We start from the raw sequence: 21,799 nt of genomic DNA, 5'->3' as shown, positions 1-21,799 counted from the left end.
ACGTGCAACCATTCTGCTCCCCCAAAACACCAAGGGGTGGGGCAGAAGAATGACACAGTCTATTCCTGCCCACAGCCCTTTTCCACTCTGCCTGTTCACAGCCCTTGACAGAGGATGGAATTACTCTGGCAAAGTGTTGGGCACCCCAGCATCACCCCTTGGCTGATGCCAAGGCACTGGACTTGCATGGCCCACACCCCAGTGCCTGCAGATAGCCCCCACTAGGACCTATCACTAGTGAACATCTGGGCCTGGGTCAACCAGCAGTAACAGTCTAACTGATGGGGATATTTAAATCCTGTAGGCCTTGTATCAACTTTCCTTTGATATGGATGAGACAAGCTTGTGCAGTGGAACTAGAAAGGCGAAGTTAAATGTAGGTTGAATATTGAGCCAAGGTGACAGGAACTCAGTAGAGTACGGGTGAAGACATTTTAGATCAACAATACTGAGCAAGAGAAAATAAATTCAGGGAACCATTTGATTCTAACAGCAGGTGTAGGTAAGAGGGATGGAGGAGTCTATGCAAAATACTGTTCTGGTCCAAAAGTGGGGCAGAGCTTGGCCACTGCTTTCTCTCCAGACCCAAGAAGTAAATAGAGGAGGCAGTAGGTAGGAACACTGGCTCCTGCAGGCTATCTGCTCTTCCACTACTTGGAGGTTTGGGAGAAGAAGAAGCACAAGTAGGAGTCACCTGGACACTGGGGCTTGCAATGAGAGCCTCAGGGCTGCCTAGGACAGGCAGCAGGCAAGGCTGCTCCCTCCTAGCTGAGCTCTGGCCACCACCAGCCACCTCGTTCCCCAACACTGCAAGGGGAACTCACGTCCCTCTGCATCTCCATGTGGAAAGCACAAGGAAGAAAACCAAAGGAAAATAATTTGTGGTGCTAACGTGTAACTTGCAGCCCTGGACACAACAATTTTTCTGTCGCATTATTTCATCTTTCCCTTGCCTTTACCTGCATGGCTCTTTGGTAAAGCATGCAGCTCTGCCACGTGCTTTACAGGGATCAGTGCAAGGGGACCCAGCTTCCTAAAGCCACTCTGCTGAGAATATGATGACAATTAACAACAGTAGCAAAACAGAGAGGGTTTGCCCAGAAGAAGGAAGCCAAGGTGAGCAGGGCTGTGTAAGAAATGTCACAGAGGCTTGTTTCTGTAAACAATAAATTATAGACCATCACAACTCTGTACTTTACATAAATTTTATTGTGTTTCAGAGAAAATTGCATACAGCCCATCAGGTTACTCTAGCAGCACATAATATGTTTAGTATGTGGTCTGGTCTTTTTTTTTTTTTTTCCCCCCAGCCATTTCAGCCATTCAGCATAATTCTTAGCAGGATTTTGTGCTGGGAAGGGTAACTAAAACTATCACCGTTTTCTGAACACATCTGTTCCTATTAAGGTTAATGACATTTTTTTTCTGGAAAATTCCTAACTATATTCTAAAATTATGAAAAAACATACTGTGTCCTTGTGGAAATTCAATAATATCTGTGTATCGTTTCCTAATAGGACTATCTGAAAATGTTCCTCTTAGACAAAATGTACTGCCAGTGTCTGAGAATGTTTTCGTCAACCCAGAGCTTTTTATTTTCATTGTTTTTGTTGTTATACATCACCATTTCAAGTTCTTTTTTTTTTTTTTAATGAATAAAAATTGAGTGTGTTTGAGTGAACAAAATGTTATTTTGAAAAGACCTTTGAATTTGCCAGAAGGGAAAAACTTCTAATGCTGCTGCAACTATTTTAATGACATACATCTTAAAAAAAAATTCTGGTGAGTAAATATTAATTGTCTAGCAGTGAAAAGGGTATTACTCAAGGAAATAAAGCAGACATTGTGGCAGCTCAAGATGCTTGCACCTCCACATAGTTCATGCTACCTCTTGCCACAACACACTGCTCCCAGCCTCATGCCCACAAGTGTCCTCTTGTTGCGTTGTGGCTCTGGGAGCTAACTTTGCTTCTAGATGAAAAATAAAGGGTAGAGTTACTTTCTTGACAAAGGAGACTGCCACGAGGGCATATGTGCTACAGCATGGGGCAGGAAGAAGCAGATGCAGAAGGGCTATAGATTGGAGTGGCCCAAGACTTTCTCTTAAGTCATGGGCTTACTTTCTCCTTTTTTGCACTGTATTTTAGCCAGTGTTCTTTCTATGATGTCTGTGGAGTCATACTAGTCATACTCATTTTCCACAGGTAGAACTCCACAGACAAGCAAGTACTTGGGAATCCCTCTACCCAAAACTGTCTGCCCTTTCCCCTGTATTTAAAAACAAGAACTTCAGTTCTGTACAACTTTCTTGCCTGTTACAACCCCAGGTTATCATTTGTACAGTTACTAATAGTCAGAGCTAACTTTAAAAGTAGGAATTGGAAAAAGCCCTATAAAAATAGGATACAGAATCCATATCCAAGTCATTAAAAAACAAAAGGAATCAAGGCTTTCCTTGATTTTGGGTAGTCTGTAAATGTCTTGAGATAGTACCTGAAAGAGAACAAGCAAGAGAATGAAAGTGTGTATGAGCAAGAAAACTGCACAGTTTCAATACAGCTCAGCTGAGGTACCTTAAAATGCCTCCCAATCTACCTTGCTTTGCAACCTCTCTATGTTATTCTGTGAAAGAACATTCCCAAGAGATTTACACTATTATTTAATTCGGGTATTCAGCACACAGGAGCACGTATATTCCAAAGTGCTGCAAGGAACCCTCAGGAGAAGTTGTGTTTACCAAGCTCAGTGACAGGATGTTTTAATGTGGAAGGAGTAGTGACATAAGTAGAGCTACTTAAATAACCATCAGTCCCATTTAACAATTTTTCCAGTGCTCTGCTGTACTTTCATCCAGTTGCAAACAGGCTAATATGCTTCTTGTATATAGCATTAAATTTCAGTTTTATTTTGGATTCCAGCCCTGCCCCTCCCTGGCATTTTGTAAAATGTGTTCCATGAGCAAGAGGCAGGAAGCTGTTTGAGTTTTGATACCTGTGATGGTGGTAAGCACGGGGCCCAATGCAGCAAAGAGTGAAAAAGGCAAAGGTGAAGGCTGGTAGGGACCAGGTAGCAATGGCAAAACCAAACCATTCCACTATTTCTCCAAAGTAGTTGGCTCCAGAAACATAAGTGAACAGCCCCCCTGAAATTAAAGACAAAATATGCAATTTTTATGTCAACTTATGCACATGGAATTTTTCTTTCCTTAAGGTCAGCAACTGAATACTCTACCTTTCTTATTCAGAAACCATATGAGAAACTTAAAATGACTTCCCTGAAGCCAGGACAAACTACAAAGAATCTTGTACAAGAATCAGAGGTTATTCTAACCAAGAGGTTTTCAGCACCTTCACAATTGTTTATTTCCGTTTGGAAATGGAAAAACTTAAGGAAATCATTATTAGAATTACATAAATGTTAGTTATTAACATCTCCACTACCTCTGGGGAATACAAAATCTGGATCTCAGTTCTGTATCTTAGCTAATCACAGCAAGAGGAAGGTAGGTGTTGGAGGTGAAAAATGGGGCAGAGGCAGTGATGGTTGAGGAGATACGAGCATCCAAAGCAAGCCAGCAGGAGTCAACAACAAAACCAGAATGTCCTGGATCCCCATCCATGCTTCTCTACAGAACTGGGCATTTCCAGGTTCATAGTTCTGACCTACACCCAGTCTCTTTCACTAAGACAAAAACATACCTTGAGGAATCTTGTAAGTTACTTCCCCAGGTTTTCTCAGCTGGCGCAGCAGGAGATCACTGTGAATGTTGATTCCCATTCCCAGAAGAAATAAGAGGAGGCCTTTGAAAGAGAAATGGAAAATGGATTAGAAAGATAGCTCCTGGTCTGTCCCGTTATCCCTGCACAAGGAATACAAGAACATGTAAGGTTTATCTTTGGAGCAGGCAGATATGAGGCCCAATGTGATGTGGGTGAATGGTTTTTCTCTAGTCAAAAAATGCACAGCTACTGAGATGTTGCAGATCCCTGGAAATATGAGTGAATAATGATAAGGTAAACATGTATCTCTGTGTCAGGTATGAGATCACCTATCCTGGAGAGCTTCGGTGTGGACACATCTCTGCACATTGAGATGACCCCCCTGAGCAGACTGTTCTGTGAGGCCAACCAGAACACTTTCAGCTAGTGTGAGAAAAAGCCAAATTTCTCACCTGGCCATTGTCACCAAACAGCATAGAATCGTAGAACGGCTTGGAAGGGACATTAAAGATCATTCAGTCTCAACTCTCAGGCATGGGCAGGGCTGCCCCCCACCAGCTCAGGCTGCCCAGGGCCCCATCCAACCTGGCCTTGAGTGCCTCCAGGGATGGGGCATCACAGCTTTTCTCAGCAGCAGTGCCCAGGCCTCACCGCCCTTTGAGTAAAAAACTTCTTCCTAACACCTAATATAAACCTCTCCTCTTTAAATTTAAGTTATTTAATTTAATTTTAATTTTATTTGATGAAATTTTCATTTAAATTCCCCCTTGTCCTATCACTGTCAGATCATGTAAAAAGTCAGCCTCTCTCCTGTTTATAAGCTCCCTTATTGCACTGGATAGCCACAGTGAGGTGTCCCTGGAGCCTTCTCTTCTCCAGGAACAAGCACAGCTCCTTCAGCCTGTTTTTGCAGGAGATATGCTCCAGCCCTCTAATTGTCTTTTTAGTAGTCACTGAACATCTAAGGGGAGGGAAAAATGATGTGTGCATCAGAGACATGTGCATGTTCCAAAACCAAATAAAGATTTTATTTTCATGAAGGACATGGAGAAGATAGCTTCCAAGAGGCTATCATAGAAAGAAAGACTGAAATGTCAAGAAAAATCTCTGCACACAGGTCTGTAGATTCTGTGGTTGCTCATCGGGCTTTCTGCCATCGTGCTCTGGTATATCTGTATGTCCCATTTTCAGCCAAAGAACAGAGCTTCATGGTATTGTGTGCTACCAGCTGGAGCAGCAGATGTGAGGATGGTTGCTGCTGCCAATTCTTTTCTACTGCCTATGGGAGGCCTCTGTGTTCTTTCTTGGGTCCCACAAGTGGGTACATTAATGATCTAGAAAATCAGTCATTCAAGAGAGGCCAGGGGGAGCCTGAGCAGCACCTATGTATTCACAGTCCCCAGAGATATCAGGTAGCCAGGTATTGGATGGGTCAGGTAGGGTTGGGAGAAGGAAGGGGCCAGGAATGGACAGCATCACAGAAAAGAGAAAACCTGTGAAAAGAGAAGCTCAGAGAACACAAACTTATCCAGCACATCATCAGTACAAGGAGAGGAACCTACAACCCAGGGCTGCTCAGTCCACCACAAGTCAGGCCATTTGGACAGAGCTGTGGGCATGAACATGGGGCAACCGCTCACTTGCTAAAGGCTGCTGACTGTTTCTGGCCAGAGAGATTCATTGAGCAGATTCTGTTTAGCTGAAAAACTAGATTGAGGAACTCTGCAGGTGACATGCCCTACATTTCATGCCACATTAGACACTGAGAAAACCACATCTGACAGTGATTGGGAAGGCAGGAATCAAGTAGAGGTGGTGTGTGCTAAACAGCAGAGCAAAAAACAAAGCTCTTGTAAAACCTCAGCACTCCCAGTAGTAACAGAAAGTTGGGAAGAAGTTATAGAAGAGGAATACATTGTTTTAACTTGATGTTTTAAGCACTGCCACTACTGTTTTCTCATTAGTTCTTTGTTCTCATCACACACATATATATGTATATTTATTATCAGAATTAAATAATGCAGTGTGTTCTTTGGTGGCCATAGGAGTTGCTGCTACACAATGTCCAGGGTTTTTAAGATGGGATGCTGTGAGTTAAGACTGAACTTTTATCCACTGTTTTTAACAGAGTATGGAAAGTACCTTGGTTATTTTGTACTTGCTATATGCAAAACATTTCTTCTTACCTCCCTGTTCAATTTTATTTCCGTGTCTGTATTTAAAAACCATCATCTGCACAGCACCAACTGTGTAATGCACCTAGCTGCCCTTGCTCAGTTATTCTGCCTGGGCTTTTACAGGGTGAAATTCAGCTAGGTTATTAGATTACAGAACATAAGCGAACCTTATTAACATACAACCAGACCGTGCATGATCTCTAATCTGCCCATGTGCCCTATGCAAGAAAAAAGAAACCTTTGTCTCTAAAGCCCCATTTATGCTGGGGCTTTGCGCTCTGCCAGTCAGAATGGCTGCATTGAGTGCACACCTCCCTGGCAGAGAGAGAAAGCCACAGTTTACCCTTGCACAGGGCCACTGTTTGGTGGACATCTGGCTGAGCAATTGCACATTCCTTCTCAAGTGGCATCAGAAAAGCAAGGTTAGTGACTTGAGACTGTGCTCCAATACCCTAGGTCGTAATCCTTCAGTGGTGGCTTCCTAGCAAGAATAAATGTCACCACACATTCAGTTGCTTTATCTGGGCCAGCAGGCAGCTTTCATGCCGATTTCCATCACAACTGATCTGACTCACATGTTCACTGAAGATTAGGATGTAATTCAAAGCGCTGACAAATTGCTTGGAGATTAGATCTTGGGAATCCTGCAGCTGTAATTACCTGATGTAAATCGGATGTCGGTGCACCAATCGGTTGGGTATTCAGCACAGTAGATCAGGTAGTACCCTTGGAGGAAGCCATTATAGATACAGAATAATGTGCCAAAGAAAAGCAATTGCAGCGGGAAAGGCCTGCCTCTAGTGAAGAAGGGGTAAATAAATGTCCTAAGGTAGATAAGAAAACAAAGTCAGCACATTTCATGATAACAGCGTATTTGCAATTTCTCTGCTGTAGGAAGAAAAACCTTAACAAAACAAAAAATATGAAAAAGTCAGTAAACATTAAGAAATGGAAAACAACTGTAACAAAGCAAGACCAACAACAAATGTGAATTAAAAAATACTGCCCACATCCACATTTTTCTGGTCCTCTGAGATGGAACACAGGAAGCTGGAAATCTCACCCAGAATTGCTGTGGCCTCAAGAATGTCTCTCTGCCTTCCTTTTCCCTTGCTGGTAGCAGGACGAACTTGAACCACAAACAGCATGTTCATGCTAAGATCTTGGCTGCCCTTTGCTACACACAGGGGCAGTGCCAACTGCAATACCCATTTCCCAAATGAGCCACAAGCACTGTGGAGGAGCTTCCATATGCAGGAGATGCTCCTGACCCCACCACCAAGACTGCTCTCAGTGCTGGCCATGCCCCTTCACCAGGTGCTTAATCACTGGTTCAGGGCTGTACAGTAGGGTACTCACAAAGGGAGACTTGGAGAAAACAAATTGCACAGAAGAGAAAAGAAACATGCAATGTGACTTTTGGAAAGGAATTTACACAGTGGATTTGAGTGAGATTCTTCATCAAAAACAGGTATGTGTGTGTACCTTTCAACTTCTCTAGCTGAGGTTGTCAGAAGTTCCTGCCCTAGCTTCAACCATTCCTAGCATGAGGAGGCATCTCTCAGCTTCCAGAATATGCTGTAGCAGTATAAAGGCTACAAGCCCTTCAAAGATTGCTCACCCAGCAGTACAACGAGGGAAAAATCACATGGTCTATCCAACATGAACGCCATGTGTGCAGGACAGAAGAAAGTTGCGTGCACAGTGTATGCACAATCTCAGGGATGTCAATTACTTGTTTATTTATTTAGTAGAGGGAGTGAAATCCTGGCATCAGTGAAATTCCACCTTATAGCACTTCTGAAATTCCACATCAGGATTTCATTGAAGAATCCATGTTGTGAAGCAATTTTTCCAGGGAAATCTGCTTGAATAAATCCGGAGGTCAGACTCAGTTCTCTGTATCTGAACAGTGCCAGAAATTTCTGTTTTAATACAACACTTGTCAATTTGAGTTGTGGGCACACGGACTATTCCTGGTGGGTTTTGATAAAGCAAATAAAGCAACTGAAACAAAATGAGGATGTTTGATAGGATTAAATAGTACATGGAACAGTTTGCATCACTGCTGAGATTATTTTGTGCTGTGCAAATGAAAAGAGGATCAGAGGCCACCACTTCAGAGGAGCAGATCAAAAATTGGCCTTTTGGATTTAGACCTATGACAAATTTGACCTTTTTCTTCGTGTGCAATATTGATGACTAATCTTTTTGTCCTTTATCATCTTTACTGGCCAAATGCACTGCATCTGACTAAACCATTGCCAGCAGTTTCCTTTAAAATGAATGAATAATAAATTATTCATCTTCTTTTCTGTCATTTCTTATCCAGACTAGCACGTTTCAAAGAGAAAATGATGTGTAATTGCGTCGAATTTCTGCTTACATGGAGTATACCAGCTCCCTTGAAAACTGTGAAGACTCTCACCCGAACTGAGGGAAAAACCACATGCAGAACATCCTACTTCCAGGTTCCTCCAAAGATCTCTGGACAAATTTTTAGTCACTATAGTTTAAGGAATAAGAAGGATATACACTTTACTGACAAGCTCACAGTCCAGCTGTATAAGACAATGGTAAACCCTTCGTGCCAGGTTCATTTCTGAGTATTCTACCTAAAACAAAGTTCTCAATCTATAATCACTGAGCTACTCGTGGCCCACTTAGAAAATTCATCCAACTTGAAGCCTGTTCAGAAGAACACCCTTTTTTTGCAGTCTCTTAGGAGCAGGTTCAGGACTGAATGAAGGCTTCTTGTAGAAGCACTCACCTTTCCTGGGGAAGGGATGCAGGTACAAATCTGATCGAGGGACAGGAGAAGGAATGAGGAAACCCTGAGACAGACAGCACCATGTCTGGATTTCGGGAGTCCTTGAGAAAAAGGGTGATGGAGAATTGGATGCCTGGGCAGCACTGACTGAGTGAAAGACAGCAGAAATGGGAAAGGATTCAGAGTGGCAAAATAAGAAGAGACCTGGAAGAGATTTCCATCCTGCACCACTGGAGCTGCTGAATTAAAAGCAGAGATTAAAGTTAAAATATAACAGTGAATATGAGAAAATAATCTGTTTGAGGGAGCTGAATAACTGTGTGCAAGTGTTTTCATGATACTGAAAGGAAGCAAGTTCAAATGTAATTAATAAACATACTTAATACAATACACAAACATCACTGGAAGAAGAAGGGATATAGCCACAGGTTATAAATAAAGGCAAGTCCTTTAATAAAGAGGAGAAAAAGTCTAGGGCTTTGAACTGCCTATTCATTCTCATATTTCAGGGATAAATCACATTCCAATTCAGAGAGGCAGAAGGCAGCATCTCCTCTGGATGGCTGACCACCATTTACTGCACTTTCTTTTGAAAGACTTTTGCCAAGGCAGGCACTGACTGTTACGGACCTTTACTCTAACCCAGCAAGGTAACTTCAGGGCTTCATTGCGGCTCATGCCTCATCTAAGAACAACACACACAAATCAAACAGGTTAAAAAGATGGAGTTAACTCCTCGGAATAGAAAAGTGTTTAACACCAGCAAAGCTATGAGTGAAGCTCCAGAGTGAAACTGTCTCAGGAAGGCTGACACCATGGATTGCAGTTAAAGGGGTTAAGCAACAGCGTTCTATTTCCCAGCCACACAGCTTAATGCAGAGTTGAGGTTGAATTCTTGGTGCTGGATCAGAAAAGCTGAGCTGCTTACAATTCATGTGAAAAAAGTGAGATTATAGCAAGAAATCTACAATAATTTGCAAAACCATGTTTGTCTGATGTGAGTGCCTAAAAACAAAATGCTGCTTCTACATTACTATCAATTATTGATGGAAAAGAAAAAAAGAAAAAAGAAAAGAAAAAAAGATCCATTTGGCTGCAGAAAAATCTAAGGAATCTGGGTAACATAATGCTAAATTCCAGCATTACAAAAGCCTAAAGTCAGTCATTCTGGCAATGTACTACTACCCAGAAGCACACGATTGTTACAAATTTTAGGTATGTTATATGGTTAGCATAGTGAGAAGGATATATACAGCATAGGAATGAAAGTGAGTTCTTTTCACATAGTTACATGCAGGAACTATTAGATGTTCTATACTTAATAAAATACATATTGTTGAAAAAAAGAAAGGAAAAGAACAGGACCTAATAATGGGGATTTGTTTTTAATTGGTGAGGAAGGACTGGGTCGGCTTGACTCCAAAGAACAAATTTTCACTCTTGTAAATTCATTACAACAGCAGCCAGGTTTCAAAAGCATTTTGAAAGCCGATGTACAAATTCTTTCCTTGCTTCCCTTGTCTTCCAGTATTTCTGAAGCCGTCACTGGAAAAATCTGGTATCTTCCAGTATTTAACAGCCACTTAGAACCAACAAAGGAGATTTCTTCCTTTTCACTGTTCAAAAAAGGCACTGAAAAATGTTGAATCGTTTTGGTCTTTCCTACTGGCTTTAGCAGGTATAGCACTAAGTCCCACACTTCAATTACTATGCATTTTCTAAAGGGAAGTCAAGAACAAAGTTCTTGGGCTTGGTACATTAGCAGGCTGCACCAGCAAGTCACAGTCAGTCAGCAAGATACAGTCAGTGTACACTTAAAATAATATATTTGTTTCTCAAATGTTTCCATTTTGAAGTACAAAATATTGTTTTCAAAATATTTTGCCCTTTAATAACCAAAGGATACCACCAAAGGTGAAGCCAATAAAGCAAAGGAACTATTGCTTGAGTACAGATCACTCCTGGAATCAAGACTGTCCCAAATGGACACATGGTTTAATCACAGAGACTACACAGCAAAGTACCAGAGTCAACAACTTAAGACATGATGAACATTTGTCTAAAAAGCCAAATGCTTTTGTTTGTAACAGCCTCCTTGTCTGGGAAAAATAAAATAATAATAAAAAAATAGGCTGTTTTTAATATGTTTGTGGCTGGCACAACTCTGGGTGATACTGAGCACATCAAGAGTGAGAAATAGATTTAACAACAATCCTGAAATACTGGTTTCGTGTTTTTAAGAATCAGTTTGGTTCAGTGAAGACAATGGCAAAGAACAACTCTTGGGCAAGTCTGACAAAACATAAAAGGTGAGCTGGAGAACTGGCTGGATGGAGGAAGGAGCACTGGTAGGTAGCAAGCTTAGCATGACCTGAGTGTGTCAGGGTATGTTAAAAAAGCAACTGTTAAAATGTGATGTGGAAACTGAAGTGCTAATGGAGGCACCCAAATTAGTTCCTCTTTGCATGGACCTAGTAGGAACTTACATTGTATGCAGCTGAACCCTGCACTTCATGAGAGACACAGGCAAAGCCCAGAGAAAACAGCTGCGATGTGGGAAGTGTGACCTACGTAGAAAGACTGAAGGCCTCAAGGTTGTTTAGCATGACTAATAAAAAACCTGTAGAAGACCTTTTAGCAAAGTACAATTGTATAAAACTTTACTGCAAAGAAGGAAATACTAGCTGGAGGGTCTGAGAAACTTCCATCATTGTTTTTAAGAATGGGCCACACAAGCAGCCATCAGGAACGATCCTTAGGATTCTCTTTCTTAATTCTCTGTAATTTATTCTGCAATTGCAATTCCGGATTGTCACAGTCTTGATCATTATGGGACACTGGAGCTCATAAAGGCCTTCCCTGTCCTAATGTTATCCTTATAGGCCAAAGCACTGAGAAGAAAATTCAAGGAACTGAGAATGGGAACCTGGAGCTATCTTGGTGAGAGGGAGTCACTGACAGGGAGCTGGGGAGCAGTGATGAGATCTGGAATTAGCTGAGCAAAATAAACCACAGCACAAACAAAACCTTTTGCTCAGGCTGCAGCCTGAACTCAATGCCCGGCCAGCTACCTCAGCTGAAACCCTAACTAATCTTTATCCAGATTTAAAATTGTATGAGTGGTGGAGGACAGGACTAGGGTCAACGTGACAAGATGTGGTTGTACCCAACCACAATATTTCATGCTTTTCTCTACTAATTGGTGGCATCTAAAGGACAGCGGTACTTAAAGATTACAATAATGTCTGTTGTTTTATCTAAGCGATGGCGTGTCAAAGGCTTAGCCAGCCAAATCATATATTTCAGCAAGGTATCTCCCTCTTTTCTTCTCCAGAAATAACCACTTGATATTTATGAAGATAAATCACTTTGTTCCTATTGCTAAACTATGGTTGTCTGCCAAAAGAATGAAACATGTGCCAGAGTAACTTGACCAGACACTATTCTGTGCACTTCAAAAAGCTCACTACTCCTCTGGAGCAGAGTTCAAAGAGTTCACAGAGGCTCAGAGTATGAGCAGAACAAAAGGACACATCTGCATGAAAAAATGGTACAAAATTGAAGGATGCAAAAAACTGTGCTCTCACAACTGCACTTATAAGAGAAAGCTTAATTATTTTCCACAAGCAGTCCACATGGGGCTGAGAAACAGCCAAAGAAAGTTAGACATTTAGTAAACTAACCATCTCCAAAGCTACATGCTGGTCTAATAGACTGCCTCCTACCAACATACACTAGACTTCATAGCTGTTCAGAAAGCAGAAATGCAAGATACATTGAAAGCAGTCTTCAAGATACCCTTAATGATTTTTTCCCACTCCAGTAATTCTCTCTTTGTTCTCTTCTATGCCTAAACTCCTGATCTTTCTCCATTTTGCTCTTCTAGCCTTCCTGAATTTGTCCTTTCTTTGTCCTTCTTTAGATTCTTTGCTTTCTTTATTCCTCAGTTCCTCAGATTTTTTTGTTCACCTAGTTAACGTTTTTGTCTCTTGCTACCCAACAACTGCACTCTCTCTCTTTCATTGTAGTTCTTTCATGTTTGCCCTTCTCCCTTTGTAGTTATGGCTGAGTATCTTTATCAACAAAATGGTTTCTCCTGAGCACCCAAACTGGTCTTTGTCTCCTTTACAACAGTTTTTCCAGATCCTATGGTAGGAAATGACTCCACAGTGACACAGGGTTCATGTAGTTTATATTGACTTGTACATGAAAATGCACTGTGCTGTATTAGAGGGCTGCTCTGAAAGTAATGCCACATATTTTACTATTTTGGCCTACAATTTCAGAGGTGGATGTTGGTGGTATGACAGCAGAAGTCGAACCTTCCCGCAAATATTCCATTACATGCTGTTGCTATGTGACAGATGGCAGCAGAGGGGCAGTCTGATAGAATGGCATCTGACATGGAAATGTGTATGAAGCAAAGGTGTGTTACTGAATTTCCCTGTGCAGAAAAAATTGCACTCCCTGACATTCACTGGCACTTGCTGAATGTTTCTGGAGACCAAACAGTGGATGTGAGCACAGTGAGGCAGTGGGTGGTGCATTTCAACTGTGGTGACAATGACGTGAAAGATAAGCCACATTCCAGACAGTCATGCAGATTTTTACAAGGGCAGAATGCAGGCTCTTGTTCATGGCTGGTAGCTACTGATAGTGACTATGCTGAAAAATAGCATTTTGTAGCTGAGGATTTACTCTACCAAATAGTTTAATTATGCTCTTTGTATCTGTTGTAGTTTCCATGGAAGTAAAGAGGAGGCATTACTACATATTTAACTCCGAATTTTGTTGGCTTTGCACAGCCTCCGTAGTTCACTATAAACTACAAAACCCTAGCATAACCAGGACATATAACAGCACTGATCTACGCAGCTGCTGCAGTAGGGACTGTCCAGTATTTCCAGTAGAAGCATCAGGCATCTGTGCATATCAGGGGAAGTGAGGGCCTCCTGGTTTCCTCTCCCCCTGTCCTAAATGCCCATGCGACTGGTTTGTGTGGTATCTGGTGCAGGAGGTTTTCTAGTTTCCATCTTTAGCTAAGGAGACTGTTAACTCAGGGGGAGCTACGAGCATGTGTTCAGGGGCAGCAGGCTTACTGCTCCCATCTATGGAGAGCAGGCCCCAGCAGCTGTGTCTAGCACAGGAGATCAGAGAGCAGGACAGATTTTGGGGGGCTATGAGAGACTGAGATACAGACCTACGGATATGAGTGCACAGGATGACAGAGAGCTTCTATCTGGGAGTCTCACCCCTGAGTGCGGAGACTTGGCACATCTGGGTTGTTTATTCAGCTACATTAAGCAGTTTGAGACTGTGAGCTATGTATTCTGTAAAAAAAACAAATAGTGAGAAAACTGAGGTCATAATCTAATGCAGTGTTTCTCTAGCTCTGTTTTACAGATGCGCCTGTCAAAAACAGTTTAAGGCCCTACCTTTGCTGAGAATGCTTCTGTCTTTCACCATGCAGCAGGATAATGGCAGAAGGATTTCTGACCATTTCACCACAGCACATAGGATTCAAAAACGCAGCACTGGGTCATCTTCCTTATTTCTTACTATGCAAGGGAATGCTCTGAGAAACTGAAAGATTCAGAATTAAACTTCTGCGGCAGTTTAGACTTGTCACATGTCAGAAAATTCTTCTTCATACCCATAATGACCAGAAACATTATATATTTTTTCCAGGTTTGGAGCCTAGTGCTTTCTTGAAAAATAAGATTTCAAGCCTTTTTAGCAGACTTCTTCTCTGCACATATTCGAAGACACAATTAGTTGAACAATAACAACATTTCAAATAATTTTTCATCTTTGACAGCTTTGCACTGTCAGCTTAGTTAAAACAAATGTCTTGGGATAATCTGATTAAAAACATGAAGCTTCATTCCACTTTTCCGACCAAACTCCGTCCTCAGTTGAATCTCTAATTCAAACTATTTCAAAAACAGCGAGGATGAATTTGATTTATGAAGGAAAACAAAAATTCAGAGACCCAAATATATCATTATGATGACAAAGCAGGAAAGAACTTGAACTCTTGGGGCCCATGCTGTGTTTGTAGAACTGTAAGTATAAAATTATTAGTGTAATCATTTTTGCCAATAGACTATAGAATTTGAAAATGGAAAACACGAGCAAAAAGCATGAAACTCCAACTTGTGTGTCTAAAAATTAGAGAAAGTTTTTGAAATGTCCTAAAGTCCCAGATTTGCACAGACTTGCATCCTGGGTCTTGAGGATTACTGAGCACATTCAACTTAAATAATTTTAAATACCTCTGTTTATTGGCAGTATCCTGCCATTATAAGTCAGAATCTCAAACATATCCTTCTAACAGCAGTTCAGTCTGATCGATTTCTACAGCTGTTACACAGAAAGTCATTCTACTTCCAAAATGGTAAAAAAATGATTATCAATTCTAAATCCTTAGGTTCACTTGAAGAACACTGGTTGAAATGTCTGAGTCCAAACTGCTTCTGAATCCTTATGACCTCTGGTCATCCACGGCAGTACAGGCACAACGAGGAACAGAATCGGAAATGGCCAGGTTATGTCCCAAGTTTGCACTTACATTAAAATGATCAAAAGACTTAATATCCTCTAATATCCTGTAATAAAAAGAGCTGCCATAAGCTATCTCTGATTCACAGTCATCTTTGCTTTTTTCCAAAGTACGTATTACACGAGATTTCCTAGCAAGATTTCCTAGCACATAAAATCGCTATGTGAAGCACTCGTTACACAGAAAGTATCAGTGTTAGTGTCCTTTGCTCCCCAGATTTACACAGATACTGCCCTCTCACATCTCCTCTTCCCTTCCATGCATCACATCCACACATTTTTAAAGACAAAGACTCCACCACCTACCTGGGCAGCCCATTTCCAGTGCCTAACCACTCCCTGAGTGAAGAAATTCTTCCTAATATCTAAATTTCCCCGGACACAACTTGAGGCCACTGTCTTGTTGTGTCTCAGCTGTCATCTGAGAAAAGAAACAAGCACCCTCTTCTATGCAGCCTTCTTTGTGGAGAGTTGTAGAGCCATAGAGAGCGATGAGATCTCCTCTCAGCCTCATTTTCTCTAGAACAAACAGCTCCAGTTCCCCTAGCTGCTCCTCATAACTCTTCTTTTCTTATCAACATCCATCCCATGGGTGTCCAACGTTTTGGCTTGCCTAGCCCACATTGAGTGAATAGGAATTGTTTTGGGCTGTATAGATATAAGTTTCCCTGAAAGTAATGCCTTTTGTTTATTTCCATGGAAAATACAACAGATACAAAGAACAAAGTAACGCTATATAGGAGAGCAAATTCTCACCTACAAAACACTGTTTTTCAACATAGTTGCCACCATTAGCTGTGCATTTTTGCCAGTGACAGACTGGAGCCTGCATGCTGCACAGGCTGCAGTGAGCTCTCAAGGTGTTTCTCAGAGATTTTTAATGAAATTTTACTCTTCCTGCACTTTATCCTTGACAATAATTGTTCAAAATGTGCATAATGCCAAAAATCGACGGCACGAATAAGAGGTGACTGTGAAGTGATGACTTCAATTTTGAAGGAGATACCAAGAATATAAGTTATATCACTGGCCGTCCAACAGATGCAGTTTCTGGAACGTGGATATGTTTATAATGGTAATACTACAAAGTTAGCTTCATAGATTTTTATTTTCACCTGATTTCCCCAAAAACTAGGAAAGAACCTAAGTATATAGACTTTTCAGTGCACAGAGGGACTTGAGAAAAATTTCTTTTGTCAAATTATATTTAGTGGCTCATTAAAAAAAACACAACGTTCCCTCATAAAGGCTGTCTCTTTTATGATAAGAAATCAGAAAAATAGAATTTGAGGACCTTCAAACAGTAAAGTCCTCAACAAATGCATGTATGGAATGAATCTTAGCTCCTTTCCCTTGCATTTTATTTCTGACTTAAACGAGCAGCCCTAATAAGGGAATACCACTGACATCCCATGATCAAAATTTCCTTTTTTGGTAGAAACAATGTTATTTTAAAGTAAAAACATTTACTGAAATGCCTGTATATAATTTAGTCTCTTTTTTTTTTCTTTTCTGTCTTAGTTCAGCCCTTTACAACTCTTCTCATTTCAACAGCAGGGATCTGGTAATGGACGGAACAAAGGAAAAGCTTCTGCAGCCTGCTCTGTGTGTACCATACTTCCCTTCCAGAGGACAGAGCAGGCCCTAAGAATATGGAGCTTAGGGCAGCAGACTGACTGCAAAACAGCAAACATCACCTGGAATGCTAAATAATAATACAGGGCAGCACACAGGAGTACAAAACCTTGAACAGCCAGGTATGGTAATTAGGCCTTAGTAATACAGTGGGAGTGGTGAGCATGACAGGGAATAGAGAGCAAGAAAAAGGCATGCAGTGGTACCCATCTGGGAAGAAAACTTTGGTTATAAATACAGAACCATAACAGTTTGTAAAGCTGCATGGTAACGACAAAACAGCACAGAACAATCTGCATCATGTAGAAATGTACTGAATAACAGGAGTGCCATCTTGAAAAGATGTGAAGGAAGACAAAAGTCTGAGTTTCCTCCACCTATTTTCTTCCATTCCAAGGGATAAAAGGAAAATTTATTTTGGCACACTTCTGGCTGGGCAACAACCACAGGTGTCTGTAATGTGAGGCCATTTTCCAGTGGAAAAAGAACATATAAATGAGCCCATTTGTACTAACAGCAAGGAAGGCAGTCAGCTAGTGCTCTATTACGAGGGACTAACCAGGAGAGTATTTAGTAATGCTAGAGGAGACTGCAATGAAGCAAACTCAATACCAGCACTGGATGCATGAACACTTTACACTTCTGTGGCAAAGCATGCAAAGAGATTTTTTGGTTGACTACTTATGCAGGAACCTGACTGAAGACAGCAGTGAATAGTCTTTTCACTCATGAGAAGAAATAGGATATAGTTGGCATTACTGAAACTCACTGAGATGACTTGCAAAAAGTTAAACTCATGGACTGGGCAGCAGAGAGTGCATGAAAATGGTAGTGACCTTATGAACCAGTACAAAATACTTTCCCTGATTTTTTTAAAGGAGATCTTGATTTGTAGAAAACCAAGTACAGGCACACCAAATGGGTCACCCACAATCAAAGGGAGATGGGGATCCAGCTGTCTCTGAAAGAGTGGGCCTCTTAGTGCCTTTCAGTCTGACTCGAGTGCACTTCAAAAAGCAAATTTATTTTTTCTGTACTCGCAGAGGAAAACATTCTGTAGCTCAGAGAGACAAGACCTTCCCCTTGCTACTGTTGAAGGTGACATCTCTTGTTCTTCTCCAATTTTATCCCATTCTGGTTCTAAGAGAAATGCAGTGTTAAGGTCTGTACGGAATTCCACGGTGATGCCATCCTCTCGTCCCCTTATTTCCTGTTTCCCCACTTGGTTCTTGAAGCGGCGCTGCAAAACGGAAACGCCGCCAGCAGGCTTCCTCCTGCCACCTGAGGGCTTCAGCCGCTCTTCCCACACAGCCCCTTTACAAACTGCGTTTCACCCCAAAATCCTTCCTAAGTCGCTCACGCCAAACAATTCCTGTACGCTCATCGTTTCCTGCTCGCGGCTGCTTTCCCCAGAGACCGCTGCAGATGGCGGACTTGGCATTGACTGCTCTTCTCACTTTCTCCCTCCTTTCCTCTGCCTACCCGTGCGAAAGCGAAGCTGTGAGCTTACCTAAACCAGATGTGATAACGTTCCGATTTTTATGGGAGTTTTTGCTTTAGCGCCACGGGGCCATTTGGATTCGATTAAATTCCCACCGAGCTGCGGTAATCAAGAACGCGTCGAGGGAACCGAGGAGCTGGCTAACCGAGGCCGGCAGGCAAAGAGGAGGGGAGCGATGTGGGATTCCCCTGGCAGACGCAGCCCGGCCCCGGCCCTTCCCGCAGCCGCACGGCGCGCACCTTTTCCCGCCCGCCAAGAAGAGGGCGGCTGCAGCCTAGCGGCGGCAGAGGGAACGGACAGGGCCGGCGGAGCTCGGTCCGCTTTAGGAACGGTTCCTCCGAACGTCGCGGCTCCGGGACACCGCGTGCGAAAGCGGGACGCCCTCATTACGCCGGCTTAAGGCCTAAATTTGTGAAAGGGTAACTTTATCCTGACAGGCTGCGTGCCTGACGGAGTACCGCGTGTCAGGCGGGGTAATGTCCGCTCCCTGCAGCTGGCAGCGGGACACCAGATAAATCACCCCAATCCTTCACAAACGCCCTACCGTGTGCAGCAGCCAATTCGTCAGAAATACGATACGTGCTCCTGTGCTATCCGGATCACACAAGTGCGAGGCGGAGGACCTGACAGCTCGGTAACAAGCAGGCTGAAAAATGATCGGATTTCTGTGTAAACGTTATCACGCTTAGAAAATACAGTGGCATGCTACGGGGTGCTTTAAATTGGCGCAGAGCAACAAACAGTAAGCATCACTTGGAGGAAATCAAGGGGGGGTCAAATTTCAAGCACATTTTAAACACATGAAGTGATAGCGGAAGAATTCACAAGACTAAACTACCAGAGGAAACAGCAGATTCTCTGTAGAATAAATGATGGATTTTCTGTCTTCTGGTACCTCTCAGACCGAGACTGGGAGGTACTCAGATATCAGCTTCAAACAACCCGAGTTCCTGAGGCAGCACAGCTGGGCTGATGGACAGAAAGGCAGAACGGCCAGCTCAGTGGCCCTGAAAAATCTCTGCTACTGTAATAGCCTGTGATATTCTGTAATATTCCTTCTGTAACATCCTTCTGTTTGAAACTGGCACGTTAGGTGTAAGAGATCTGACAAAATTAGGAATGATAAGAGCTTCCCTGCAGAGACTAGGATGCCACTAAAATATGTAATGATATATGAGGAAACTTTTCTCTGTATAAAAGAGGGTATTTTCATACAAGCATAAAAGAATGCTGAAACACAAACGACAGGCAATGGGTAGGAAAAGTAGGAATAGCTTAGTGGGACATAGTTATAACTAAAAGCAGAACGTCATTATTCACATCACAGTTTTAAAGTCAAAAGAACTGCAGTAGGCTACCTCCACTGTGCTAATGTAACTTTATTATTGACCAATTGTATATTTTATTATATGAGATATAAGTATCTAAAACCTGTTTGCTTATTTCTAGTAATCACTTGAAAAAATATAAAGATGAACTGTGGCTGTTATATCAAAGCGCTGAACCTCTCCTCAAATACACCGGTGAAATGCCCTAAGCCAGAAAAACTCCTCGTTTTCTGTTTTTCTTGCTTTTCTACACAACCATGGAGCACTGACACATAACACAGCACTTCAAATATTGATCAGTTTGAAAGCATCTCGGAATGGTTTGCTGTAAAGAATAACACCAGAGTGAGATGCAATATTAGAAGTAAAATAGGTTGTTGTATAGACTTGGCTTTTACTTTTATAAGGGAATAAGTATTCCCTGGCCGCAGGTAAGAAGAGCCCCTAAATTATTTGAGAAAGAAAACGTAGGAAAACACGGGGCTTCTGCCCCAAGCCCCGCAGCAACAACGGCAAGCAGAGCCTGGCTGAGAGATGGGCGCGTAGCGGTAAGGCAGCACGTCTTTCACATGCCTGGCGGTGCTCATCTACCTCTGCTTCTGAAACAGCCAGAAACACACGGGCACAGCAGAGTGCGTTATACTAGATGTGCAACACACCTATTTCTGGGAGCACAGCGTGCCTGCCACGGGTAGCATCCTCCAGCTGGTTTAGCACAGCAACAAAATGACAACAGCGGTGATGGCTAATACATCTCTCAAATATTTGAGCACTTGAAACCATTTTTCCCCCCTGGTTTAAATGCATTTCCTACAGCCAATATTTGTTTGTTTCCATCCCTCACTACCTGTAGAGATACCGCAGTCAGACTTTCAGCACTAAGATCGCAATCGGGTGGATTGCAAAGAATCATTTACGGACCATTATTCCTTGCGTGCTTTTTAATTCTAGGAAGGAAAAGAAAGAAAAATATAGAGATAGGAATTTGGATTAAAAAAAGAAGACGACGAAGAAGAAAAAGAACAACCTGCAGAGAAAGGTTTTGCTGCAGAAGCTCCGCACCCTGCCGTGCAGAGGGACGCGGGGCGGTCGCCGCTTGTGAGAAGGCCGTTTTTTCGTGAGCGGGAAATCATTGATACGCCGCGTAAGATCCGCGGCAGAACGAAAGCGCGAGCTCAGGTAAAGCCGGCGCTGCTCCAAGCTGCAGAAGGGCCCATCGCCGCGCTGCGCTGAGCGCGCTTCGGAACCGCGTTCCGCCGCCTGCAGAACCCGACGGCAACCGCGGGGCCGTGCCGCGCTGCCCGCGCTGCCACCGACGGAGGGTCGCGGCTTTGCTTTTTGATGACAAGAACAAAGCTTGACGGCATTCACCGACATAGGCACGACGGACTTTCTGACGTATACACGCACTGAATTTTACGGACCGGGAGAAACCGCCGCTGCGGTGCCGCTCCGGGCCAGAGGGACCGCAGCGGCCGTTCTCCCCTCGGGGCCGCCCCCACGCGCATCCCGCCCGCGCCGAGGGCTTCGCACGCTTCTTTGCGTAACGTTTGCTTTCGTTTCGTTCCAAACTTCGCTCCGGCTTAGCGAAACCTCTCTCTCTCTGCCGGAAAGCGCGGACAGCATCGCCTCCTCGCCGAGCACCGGCTCCTTCCCGGCGGCGCCCGCCCCGCCGCGCCCACCGCACGCCGCCCTCCGCCCCCACGGACGGGCAGGTGCTCGCGGCCTCCCGCGGAGCGTCCGGCGGTACCTGTAGAAGTAGTGCCAGCAGAAGAGGCAGCAGAGCAGGCGGCAGCCCAGCGGCTCGAGACGGGGCGGGCTGCGCAGCGCCAGCAGCAGCGCGGGCACGAGGAAGGAGGGCAGCTCTTGCACGAACCAGGCGCAGCGCGCCGGCAGCCGGCCCCGCGGACGGCACAGCCGCTCCTCGTGCTTGCCGTAGCGGGACGGCACCCGCAGGTAGAGCGAGAGCTGCAGCAACGCCAGGGCGCCCAGCAGCGAGCTGAGCGCAAGCACCAGGCTGGGGAAGCACTGCATGCTGGGCGCGGGGCACCGAGGAGACCGGCCGTCGAGCGGTGCCGGCCCCGGTCTTATTAGAGCGGCGGCGGTCA

General features: G+C 43.4%; 1 protein-coding gene across 2 annotated transcripts; it reads right to left on the bottom strand.

The window, feature by feature from the left end:
• Positions 1-1,191: 1,191 nt before the first annotated feature.
• SRD5A2 (steroid 5 alpha-reductase 2) lies at positions 1,192-21,773 on the bottom strand. 2 transcript variants are annotated; one of them, XM_090135311.1, is made up of 5 exons: positions 21,442-21,773; positions 6,557-6,720; positions 3,699-3,800; positions 2,992-3,142; positions 1,192-1,971 (listed from the first exon to the last, which is right to left on the bottom strand). In XM_090135311.1, the coding sequence occupies exons 1-5, from the start codon at positions 21,723-21,725 to the stop codon at positions 1,917-1,919; spliced, it is 756 nt and encodes a 251-aa protein (XP_089991437.1). In that variant the 5' UTR covers positions 21,726-21,773; the 3' UTR covers positions 1,192-1,916. The 2 variants fall into 2 exon arrangements, with proteins under 2 accessions (XP_089991437.1, XP_031448841.1); XM_031592981.2 differs by having other exon boundaries at positions 1,192-2,493; positions 21,442-21,772.
• Positions 21,774-21,799: the final 26 nt, after the last annotated feature.

The sequence above is a fragment of the Phasianus colchicus genome, chromosome 2 (assembly GCF_987193195.1).
Source record: "Phasianus colchicus chromosome 2, bPhaCol1.hap1.1, whole genome shotgun sequence".
Taxonomy (NCBI): Eukaryota; Metazoa; Chordata; class Aves; order Galliformes; family Phasianidae; genus Phasianus; species Phasianus colchicus.
Note: the sequence above shows the minus strand (reverse complement) of the source record. Positions and strands in the feature narration are given on the sequence as shown.